We start from the raw sequence: 11,394 nt of genomic DNA, 5'->3' as shown, positions 1-11,394 counted from the left end.
ATCCGGACGAAAATTTCGCCGGATTTGGGCGTGGGGAGCGCCAACGAGTGGGGATGCTCTAAGGACCCAACACTAGTAAGTCACTGTAAAGCAACGGCGGCAGTAAATCCCGACATCAATACATGGCAACAAGTGTCAACTCGAAAAAAACATGGTGTGGGTGTATGGTGCACTTGTAAGACAGTATCCTAGGTATTCAACGAGAAATTCGCTCACTTAACTAAATTGGATGGTCCGGAAGGAAGGTGTTTGATGAGAGGTGTTTTTACAGCCGGTTGATCTCTGGCGTTAGCGTTCGCCTAAAATAAATCCATGGATAACAGTATCCCGATTTACTCTTGGAAAAAATAAATATTTCCGATGGCTTCCACTCACAAGTCACACCATCCTCTCGCCGCTCTTTTTTTTTTTTAGAATACCCTCTCGCCGTTCTTGATGGGCTGATTCTATTCGTTGGAAGCCCAAATAGCTCTCGCCTTCCTCCTTTCGGCTAGCACGGCCTGCTTGATCTTTCGTCAGTCTTTTTCTCTTCACTCTTCACTCCCTTCGGGAACATCGAGTCTCGTCGCCATCATCTCAAAAAAAAAGGGACCCGTCGCCACCGCACTCTCCCCGCCGACTCCGCCAGCCGCCAGGCCACCGCCGTCTCCTCCACCGGCGGCCGCCATGTCGGGCAGGGGTGGTAAAGGCTTCTACAGCACCCCCGACGGGAATTACCACTCCACAAGGACAGGTATTTCTCACCCTATTCGTAGGATCCGATGTGAATGCAATGGGGATTAGGGTTTATCGGATGCGGAGGGTTTGGTTGCCGTGGTGCTCTAGCGAGCGGGGGGGATCCCCCAATATTTAATCTTTCAACCTTATCTTCCTTCTTTCCCCATCGGCCATGGCCAATCCGAGCAGCGGGAAGTCGAGCTGCGGTCGGGCGCCCCCCCCCCCCCCCATTCTCACCGTCCCGAGCTCCGGCCACCACATAGCGTCCCTGTGTCTGGCCGCCTCCCTTCCTTCTCCATCTCTCATCTCATTCCCTCTCTCCAACTCACCCGCCAGAAGGTTGGACAGGAGGAGCCCCGCGTCCGCACCAGTCCATGTAGACGGACATTTCGGCAGGAAATATTTAAAGACGACACTCCCTTAGTTTCGGACATGAACAACCAAAACCATAGCAGCAAATGGTTTAGAAAGAAGGACCTGAAACAAAAGATTTGTCAGCCTGCTCACCCTGCTGCTTGCGTCTCCTCATTTCGGCAGAATGTTCCTTTTTATATTTAACTAATCTGCTGTACAAAAAACACAAAAGATATTAACATTACTACCACAAGTACTCTGTGCTCTACTCGAATTAACCATCAGTGAACCCAGAAATTTTCATGAATCTGGATAGATGTAGAGGTTATTGAGGCAGGTATGATTGCAGGTGCAGGGATCTATATGGGCGGAGAAGAGATAGTCACCCCAACCAATCTGCCGGAAGAAGAAACATCTAATGTTCTGCAATGATCTGTAGACGAACTGGGTTTCTTATCGTGAATATGTCGCATGCTAGGTCTTGGGGCTGCTTTTGAACGGGGAGTAGGAGTTGAACGCCTCTATATCCTCCTGCTTAACCACGTGTTCCGCGGAGAAACTCGTCAGCATTCTTACGGTGACTTATGCAGCAGAGGATGTCGAGGATAGCAAGACCGCCATCTGAACCGGCACAGACTTGCTATCCAGTAGACCAATCAAGGGCATTGTCGGGAAACTCGGTGTGGAGCTCGGCGAGACTACCTCAACCAAGTGTAGTTACTGTATTAGAAGGAACAGAGAACACATAAGCATACAGTTTTCTGGACTCTCTTTAGTTGCAAGGTGAAGCGGTAACATGACATTATTATGAAGGAAGATGAGACCCCGGAGTCAAATAAGGAGTATAGGATTCAGACGTAGCTGGAAGGAGAAACGAAGAGGCATCGAGGCGTGGGGCAACTCACATATAGACCTACTTAATGCAACTGGTACAGATAAAACTGAAATATTTAAGGTTCTTGAGCACCCTTGTTGGATCGGGTTATGGCATGCCATAAATTTTCTCTCATAAGAACATACAACTTTGGATAGCACAATATGTCTCGTCCATATTTGAAATGATCTGATCACTAACTGCGTGGCCAACGGTGGTTTGATTGTAATTTGTTTTGCGGGGTAAGTGTCGGTCTGATCGGATGTTTCCAAACAATAGGTTATGTATTTCCAAGCATGTTAGAAACACATACCACAATCTTGTCGTCTGCTAAGCAGCTTGTGGTCTAGTTGAACTGCGTAGAATGTGAGTGATGGTGTGTGTGTGCATATGTGTCAAATCTGCGTAGAGTAACGGGTATTTTGGGAATTATTTGATAACAGATTTTTTTTACCGCATTACAACATTTAATTCCCAAGATCTTTGTCATTAAATAGCAAAATCGCGGGTGCATAAATGCTAGAATCAATCACCGTCTCTACCTTGACCTTTACCTCTGCTTCCTCACACCTTTCCTCCTTTTCACTTCTCCAGATCTACTCCACTGTCGCCTCCCATGGCGTCTCCTGACGGAAACCCTAACGCGAACCCCAACAATCTCAACTCCCCCTTTGATATTTGGATGCTATTCAGCCCGCCACACAACCAGCCACCTCCCATGGCGGCTTCAGCTGGAAACCCTAACCTGAACCTCAACAATCCTATCCTCCCCTTTGATATTGGGATGCCATTCAACTCGCCTCACAACCAATTGCCTCCCATGGCGTCTCCAGCCGTAGCCCTTGACCTGAACCTCAACAATCCAAACCTTTCCGTTGATACTGGGGTGCTCTTCAGGCCTACTCACAACCCCACTCCCGCTGCCGCATCCATGTACCCTGCTGCTGCCAGCCAGCCATGCCTGTCCAGCCCTGACATCTACCCTGTAACCACCCATTCCTTCCACCCTGGCCCCTACCTTAACTATGCAGAGGATCCCCAACCCCCCATGCCCCACACAGACATCTCCGTCCCCATGCTAAACTCCAACACAAACCCAGTTCGGAGCGGTAACCTTGTCAGCCCCTACCTCCATTATGCACAGGATCTCCAAACCCCTGTGCCCCGCCCAGCCATCTCCTTCCCCATGTCAAACCCGAACCAGAGCGGTATCACCCCCAGACCCTACCTCCACTACACGCAGGGTCTCCAAAACCCCATGTCCCACCCAGTCACCTCCCTGGCCATGCCAAACCAATGTGCAAACCCAAACCGTGACGCCCCCTCCGCCACCTCCACCACCCTACAGGCTTGGCGTCTGTCGCTTTATGGTACACCTTTTGTCTTTCAGTTGTGTCATCCTACTTTATGATGTTTGATGATTCTACAGCTTAACCAAGAGGATGCCATACATTTTGAGAAGTTTAATTTCCCATGTGACTTTATAGTTTGGCAGATCTTTTAATGGATGTATTCTTACAGGAACACCGAACGGAAGGCAGAGCCCTGTTGATGTTATTCCTATTTCTGATTCTGATTCTGAATTTGAGTCTGAAGGTAATAATATTGCCCAATTTCACGGTCAAACATTTTCCAAGCTACTGTTTATTCATTGGAATGATTTGGTTTTCAACTCCCATTACCCTTCTAATGATATAAATACTGGCCACTTGGCATTCTAGGCATGTCAAGTCAGATGTGTTTGCTGCTGTTCTATTTGTATCTAGTATATTACACTACATGGCTCTGCTCCATGAGAAAATCCTTTAGCATGTGCTTTTGTTATAAAAATGACATTTGTATCTGCTAGCAACTGGTGAGCTATCTGTCTCATATGATCAACATTCCTTGTGTTTTTTCACCAGTAAGAAAATTTATTTGTATAGTTGTACCCTAGGGCATTAGCAAGAGGGTAGTTGAAAACTTGAAATAACAATTTGTGTTCCAGTAAAGAAATATTTGACTACGAGGGTCCCACAACCTTCTACGCTTGCCACCTACTGATCTTGGCAGCCTTCATAGGATTGATCAAATACTACTGAAAAAAATACTGGCAGAGAATTGTATACCATGTTTCTGGTTCCCCAATCTGTTGACTATTTATTCATAGTATTCTGGCTACCATTAGACTGAATGTGAAAGGATACTTTTCATTTGTAATGGAAGTATATTGCAAGTCACTCTCGGATCCCCAACTCATGGTTGTGCATGAAAGATGGTAATGATTGTGCCACCTACATCGTACTGCTCTGTAGTATTTTGGTAGATAGGATATCGGGTGATGGTACATAAATAAGCTCAAAAACTTACCTGATAGTTGAATGAAATGAAATAAGTCGTTGATCCTATAGTTGAAACCTACAAAAATCTCATATATCACTGCCTGGCATTTAGATTATTTCGAAGATACTTCCACACACTCCAAGTCAAATGGGAAAGCTCACTCCAAGTCAAACGGGAAAGCTTCATCTGATAGCCTAAAAACTGGTGGAAAGGCTTCGTCCTTTTCTGAAGGTATGGATTCAAGGTTTTGCACTTTTACTACACATTTATCCATCCAAGAGTTGCTGATAATACTGAAAGTTCTAATTACACAATAGATTTCCTTTCTGTGTCTTACATATTTTTCTTTCATGTATTAAGGTCTCACGGGATCTGGCAAAGGTGGGAAGGGCTCTGCATCATTTAGTGCTGGGAAAGGTGGGAAGGGCTCCGCATCAAATGCAAAGCCTCCAAAGTCTGATCCAGAACTTAAGCTTGAGCTAGGTTAGTTCCTTTTAGTAAAAGTTCCTCTTATTTTTTTCTGGCAACTTACTTTATCCTAGTAAAATCATAGTAGCCAATGTTTGGCAATTTATGCAATTTCAGTAGGCCCTTTCTTCGAGTAAGTTCTGTATAATGAGACTTTTATGTTTTACATCATTTGAAATGGGCACACATCTTATATTCTGATTTTCGAATGGTCCTTCTATCTAAAGAGAAAATTTGTAAGCTGACTCCTGCATAACAATTGGTTGCAGATATGCCCCCGAATTCTAGAATTTTAATGGACTGTGAAGCAGCTGAAATGTTGCAACAAATTCACGAACATATGGCCATCTTATCAGAGGATCCGAAGATCAAAATTCCTGAGTAAGTTGATTTGTGTCTAAAGTCTGTTCTGTACCGCAAAGCATTGTTTTATGTGGCATTCCTGTCTGCTAGCTGTGTGACTACATGTTTACTCTTTCTTCTGGCATCTGCAGGTCTTTTGACAAGGCTTTCCAATATGCAAAAGAAGGAAATCATTTCACCACTGCAAAGTCTGTGAAACAAATTCTGGAGTATCCTTTGTTTTGATTAAGAACCATTAGAGATTGCATGTTGTTATGCATTTAAACTGTTTTGTCTAAAGCAATCACTTGGCAGTTATTTTCCTTGACCAATAGCTGCAGACCTCTTAAGAAATATGGTGTTACTGATGGCGAGGTTTGTAACCCTTTTTGTCCTCTCACCTTCTTGTATCTCATTTCCCTGATCTGAGCATACCATGGTTTGCTGTACTTGTAACAGATATGCATGATAGCGAACATTGGGCCTGAGACCATCGAAGAGGTTTATGCACTAGTTCCATCTCTCAAGGTCAGTGTCTTCTGTTGGATTGCAATTATATATGTCATTATGAGTTTACCAGGGGCTAAGTCTTGCATGATCCAAAATTATTTACACAGGCCACTAAGGAGCTCAATGAAAGCCTTATTACGGAGGCTCTTGATGCTCTCGCTAACATAAAAGCCTCCAAGTGAATCTCAGCTCCACAGGTAATCTCTTGGCAAATCTTGGATCATACATCTATCCTGATTTTTCTTATTGATATAACTGAATAGATCTTGAACATTTATGCAGCTGATCGGGCAATGAAGCGTCTCTGCTACAAGCGTCTCTGTGATGTGATGTATGGATGTTCACCGAAATGAAGTTGTGTGTATGTCAAAACCGTACTATCGTTTGTGTCTGCTTTAGGTCTGACCGGTAGAACTATGTCTGTTGAAACTTAGCCTATCGAACTGCTAGAATGGTTGACGTACTGTAGTCTGAACTTCTATGTGGTACCTGTGGTCCAGGTCGCGTGAACAATGAAAACCTTTGCAGCCTGTTTGTTTCTGCATCTGTGCCTGTCTGTTTACTTGCTCCTTTGTGAATTGGATCTCTCTGCGTTGCAGACTTTCAGTTTTCTTGGAAAAGTTCTGTAGGCGTTCAGCATGCATTCGGTAGTTTAAGCTCGAATGCTTCATTCTTTTATTTGGTACCCAGTTTTTTCCCACATACATCTGCTGTTTGCTGCATTTGGATTGAAATGTCTTGATAGAGAGAAAATGGGAGTTAGACGTTATGGGGGTTTGGACTGCTGTTGTAGGTGCTGAGCGCACATAGGGGCATTTCATGGCATTTGATCTTCTGCAGTCTGATCGAAGATGGAAGTAGAGAACCCAACTTTTCCCAATAAACCCTCGACACGAAAACTGCATGCTGCATACAGTGCAAAATTTTACTACTTAGGGATATAGTACGCTCAAGTTTATAATACTAGTTGAGAAAAAAACGCATAAAACTGTAATTGCGGCTCAAGTTCAGAACCCGCTGTATGAAAATACACTGCACGCTGCTAAAGTAAGTTGATGGCTCGACGCCTGGTCGTCAGTCAGTCGTTACTGCCTGGCAGCTGCCGCAGGGTAATCGAACGGCAGCGGCCGGACGTCGTCGCTGAGCGGGTCGGCGTGCCGGAACCCGTAGCTCCTGAGCACCTGGTCGTCGGCGAAGTTGAGCGCGCGCCGCATGCCGTCGTCGCAGCTGTCCCCTGTATAGTGCCGGTTCCGGTCGCCGCTGCAGGGCTGGCAGCCCGTGAAGTGCGTGATGAAGGGCCGCCTCCAGCCTTCCACCCCGCTCCGGCCGAGCCCGGCGCCCTCGAGCGCCGCGTTCCTCGCCGCCGCTCGCTCTGCGTGCTCCCGCACGGCGTGGCCTCTCCGAAGCTCCGGCGCCCGCCGCTCCATCTCCTCGTACCGCGCGGTGATGTTGCCGAGCCGCGGCACGATCTCCAGCCAGTAGCCCTCGAAGTAGAAGCTGTCCTCCAGGAACACCTTGTCCCGCCACGGGCTGTCCTTGTGCATGAGCATGTAGACGAGCGCCGACTGGTCGTCCGACTCGTTGAACACCTTGTCCTTGAAGGTGGCCGTGAGGACGGCGCCCCAGCGCTGGTAGTCCGGCGAGTCGGGCCCCATGGCGGCCCAGGCGGCCATGAAGTCGAGCGACCACTGGCAGTTGCGGATGAGGAACACGCCGGCGTTGAGCCCCGTCCACGTCCTCGCCCGATCCTTGCCGTCGCCGGATCCGTACACGAGGCTGGGCCAGCCGTGGACCACGAGGTTGCGCCCGGCGTAGCGCGGCAGCGGGAGGCGGAAGTCCATGTCGGTGAGCACGGCGTCCGAGTCGACCCACCACACCCACTCCGCGTCCGGGTGCGCCACCATGGCGGCGCGCACCAGCGGGATCTTGGCCCAGTACCTGTCCATGGAGGGCCGGAGCAGCGCCGTGTTGTAGAGCAGCTCCACGCCGTTGAGGCGGCAGTAGTCCGCCTTGTTCTTGAGCAGGCGCGTGAGGAGGTGGTCCCCCGCCGGCGCGCGGCACGGGGTGGGCTGCGAGCCGGACACCATCAGCACGCGCTCCTCGGCGTTGGCTAGCTCCGGGTGCGCGCGGAGCCAGTCCGCGCGCTTCTCGTCCCAGCGGGTGATGGGGCGGTCCATGGTGTACGTCACCTCCGGGTCGTCGTAGAAGGTGCGGCCACCGCCACGAGCGGAGGACGACGGCGACGGTTCGTCCTTAACGTACGCGGCGGGCGGGGAGAAGGGCGAGGCGAGCGTGAGCAGAAGCACCGTGGCGACGGTGGCGCCGGCGCAGAAGAGTACCGCGTCGCCGAGGAGGGAGCGCGCCATGCCGGAGCCGGCGCGGCGGTGGCGCTGGAGGTGGATCGCGGCGGTGTCGCTAGCTGCGTTGCCCGTGTCGGGGTGCTGGTGGTGTCGCAGCAGCAGTGTCAATGTGGCATGCATGGCACCGTGAGGCGACGATGAGCGCGGGGAAAGCATATGTGTAAAGGCGCGCCGCTCTGGCCGGGAGCGCCGTCGTCTAGCCGGTGGCGTCTACAGTGCGGGATGCGTCCAACCCAAAAGCCAGAGGCGTATGGCTTGCATCCCAGTGAGCTGGATATCAGCGAGGGAGGTAGCAAGCACAGGACCAGCGCACCGTTTTTCGGTTGAGATGATTGAGCAGCGAGGGAGAAAGAAGCATCCTGGATTTGTTTCATGCCTAGATCCAAATTGGACGCCCACAAAGCGCCGTGATGGCGAGGCGAGGCAGCAGTGACCTGGCTGGCTCCACGGCGATAGAGACCGCAGCTTTGCCAAACGGGATCGACCCCCAGCTAGCTACGTAGATCGTCTTAATTTCCACTTAACATCTTTGAGTAAATTGTGTGCAGCACGCACAAGCAAGCATCGATTCTGAATGATGGGCCGTTGGCAGTGAGAATCTCTGGCTTTCTGCAGAGACACTGCGCGCGCGGCCGAGACGAGAGCCTGCCAATGGCCTGACCCCAGGACTGAGGAGCACAGGAGAGCGGAATTTTGAGCACCATGCTCATAGTGCTCATGCGTGCCGTCACTGACAGAAGCCCAAAAGCCCGGCACGTCAGCATCGGGTACGTGGACGACGCTGCACCGTCAGCGCGGCAGTGTCCAGCGACTCTGACCGGACCAACCAAGCGCATCTCATAAATGGTTACAGAGATCCAATGTTTTTCCAAGGCAATGGACCGATGCGGTGATGGGCTCGATTGAAAACGGCTGGTGGGCTTCAGCAAATCCTCAAGGCAATCCCCCCCTTGTACTGTACGATGATGGTATTCTTTTTGGGTTGAATTGTTTGGGGTCAAAGTCCTCAAAACTGGTTTCAAATTTTCGGTTTGATTCTTTTTTTTGGGGGGGGGGGGGGGGGGGGGGGCATAGTCAACTCACAAAATATTTTTTTCAAGGATACACCTTGCAAGGTGCATCAAATTCCATAGAAGAAGAGGCCAAGACGGCAGAACAACGTCAACGAAGGCAACCCGATACAAACACGACGCCACACGGATTACAACACCACCTACACCAGTCGAACGACAAACTCGCCTTGCACCGTCCAGAGGAGACGATACACTAAGCTACTGGGCCGCGCCACGACCGAAGGAAGGAACTCCGGGAAGCCGACTCCAACTTCAAGATGGCACAAGCCAACGCACCGCCCACCCAAAAGTGCCCAGGAACGGCGAGTGAACGACGGGGTTCAACCAGATCGAAGGAGGCGTCGACCACGAAGAAGTGCCGCCGACGGTGTACATAGCGCCCCGGAGGCCCAAGCTCTGAGCGGCGGCCACCACCAACTCCAAATGGCGCACCGAGGACTCCCAAACCATCTAGGCGACGCCTCCAAGAAGGAAAACGACACAGCTGTGCCGCCGCCGCCCGATCCGAAGACCAGATCAAGGTTTCCCTCGATGTTCGACGCGGGGAAGAGCGAGCAGCACCATGACGACGCCTCCAACGAGGTGACGGCGCCCGCGGGCGTCGCCGTCGCCAGCTTACGCAGGGATTTCTCCCCGGTCCTGCCGCTAAACCCAAGCCCGTCGGAGAAGCGCCGCAAGGAGCTGCCTTTTGGCCACGCCGCCGTCGAGAAGCAACGCTGCCGTCGTCGGAGAGGGAGGTGTTGACCTCCGTCTCACCGCACGAAGAACGGGGACTGGAGGGTGAGACTCGAGCCCGCCGCCGCCCGGCCGGCCGCTGACACCTCCATGGTGCCCAGCAGCCGACGCCAACAGGCGTCCACGCGCCGGCCTGCCGCCACGGCGGGCCCTGAGATCCCGGCCGCCGCCGCAGGGGACGCCTGAAAGGACACGGATGTCGCCTAGAGGGGGGGTTGAATAGGCGGTTTAAAACTTTTACGAGATGGGCTCAACAAATGCGGAATAAAACTAGCGTTTACTTTGTCAAGCCCAAAGCCTATATACTATGGTTCACCTATGTGCACCAACAACTTATTCTAAGCAATGGTTCACCTATGTGCACCAACAACTTATGCTAAGCAATACAAGCAAGTATGTGATAGCAAGATATATATAACTTCAAGTACGATGGCTATCACAAGGTAAAGTGCATAAGTAAAGAGCTCGGGTATAGAGATAACCGAGGCACGCGGGAGACGATGATTTATCCCGAAGTTCACACTCTTGCGAGTGCTAATCTCCGGTGGAGAGGTGCGGTGACTTAGTGCTCCCGAACGCCACAAGAGGCTCACCTTGAGGTGTGGTTGCTCGATGCACACCAACGCCACAAAGGCCTCACCCCAAGATGCGGTACTCACACCACACACCGAACGCCACGAAGGCGCCTCACCTAAATCTCCGGTGACCCTCGCCACAAAGGCCTAGGTCACGGTTCCACTAAGGGATTTCCTTCGAGGCGGAAACCGGGCCTTACACAAAGGTTGGGGCACACTTCCACAACTTAATTGGAGGCTCCCAACAAATCGCCACAAAGTCCTAGAATCCGTCTAGGGTTCCAAGAACCCAAGAGTAACAACCTTCTTGCTTTCACCTCCACGAATCACCGTGGAGAACTCAAACCGATGCACCAAATGCAATGGCAAGAACACCACAAAGATGCTCATGTAATTCTCTCTCAAATTCCAACAAAGCTACAAAAGCTATTGGAGGAATAAGAGAGGAAGAACAAATAGGAGGAGGAACACCAAATTTCTGCAAGATCTAGATCTAGTGGATTCCCCTCACAAAGAGAGGGATTTGATTGGTGAAGATGTAGATCTAGATCTCTATCTTTCTCTCAAATAGATGCAAGATTCATGGGAGGGAGAGAGATAGCAAGCTCAAAGAAGGTCAACAATGGAGGCAAAAACGAGCTCAAACGGTTGGGAAACTTTGGGGAAGAAGACCCCCTTAAATAGGGCAAGAGAAATCTGCCCGTTATGCACAAAACTCGTCAAAACCGGAACTTTCGGTCATTTGGGGCGGAACTTCCACCCCCCGGAAGTTCCGGCCAACTTCCGGGTGAAGTAGGGCGCCCCCGGAATGCTTACGGTATACTTTCTGCGTGCAGATTCGTCATTTCCGAAAGTTCACTGGAAGTAGGGCGGAAGTTCCGTCCGGCCAAAAAAGTGCTTCACGAAAACTTCAATAACTTTTGCATCCGGACTCCGATTTTGATGATCTTGGGCTCGTTTCGAAGCTAGTAACAAGCTCTACAAGATCATGCGGGGAACCATCATAGTCCAGTAAGGTAGGATAGAAATAAATGAAGAAAGGTTTGACCTATCTAAAAAAGACA

General features: G+C 50.4%; 2 protein-coding genes across 2 annotated transcripts; one reads left to right on the top strand and one right to left on the bottom strand.

Moving 5' to 3' along the window:
- The first annotated feature begins 634 nt into the window (after nt 1-634).
- Nucleotides 635-6,127, top strand: LOC124688195 (DNA-directed RNA polymerases IV and V subunit 4-like). Its single transcript, XM_047221909.1, has 10 exons — nt 635-733; nt 3,467-3,541; nt 4,379-4,498; nt 4,628-4,750; nt 5,005-5,116; nt 5,230-5,307; nt 5,419-5,452; nt 5,537-5,605; nt 5,695-5,784; nt 5,870-6,127. The coding sequence occupies exons 1-9, from the start codon at nt 667-669 to the stop codon at nt 5,767-5,769; spliced, it is 753 nt and encodes a 250-aa protein (XP_047077865.1). The 5' UTR covers nt 635-666; the 3' UTR covers nt 5,770-5,784; nt 5,870-6,127.
- Nucleotides 6,128-6,672: 545 nt separating this feature from the next.
- On the bottom strand, nt 6,673-7,953 carry LOC124688194 (probable glycosyltransferase 7). The gene has a single exon (XM_047221908.1). It carries the CDS (start codon nt 7,951-7,953, stop codon nt 6,673-6,675), a length of 1,281 nt encoding a protein of 426 aa, XP_047077864.1.
- Nucleotides 7,954-11,394: the final 3,441 nt, after the last annotated feature.

This window comes from Lolium rigidum, chromosome 2, assembly GCF_022539505.1.
Source record: "Lolium rigidum isolate FL_2022 chromosome 2, APGP_CSIRO_Lrig_0.1, whole genome shotgun sequence".
NCBI lineage: Eukaryota > Viridiplantae > Streptophyta > Magnoliopsida > Poales > Poaceae > Lolium > Lolium rigidum.
Note: the sequence above shows the minus strand (reverse complement) of the source record. Positions and strands in the feature narration are given on the sequence as shown.

Bases quoted from the DNA above. Each gene is read 5' to 3' on its own strand.
- LOC124688194 (XM_047221908.1), bottom strand. From the start codon at position 7,953: ATGGCGCGCTCCCTCCTCGGCGACGCGGTACTCTTCTGCGCCGGCGCC.
- LOC124688195 (XM_047221909.1), top strand. From the start codon at position 667: ATGTCGGGCAGGGGTGGTAAAGGCTTCTACAGCACCCCCGACGGGAAT. The intron at 4,499-4,627 runs GTATGGATTCAA...TCATGTATTAAG, and splicing joins GGCTTCGTCCTTTTCTGAAG to GTCTCACGGGATCTGGCAAA. The intron at 5,117-5,229 runs GTAAGTTGATTT...TGGCATCTGCAG, and splicing joins CCGAAGATCAAAATTCCTGA to GTCTTTTGACAAGGCTTTCC.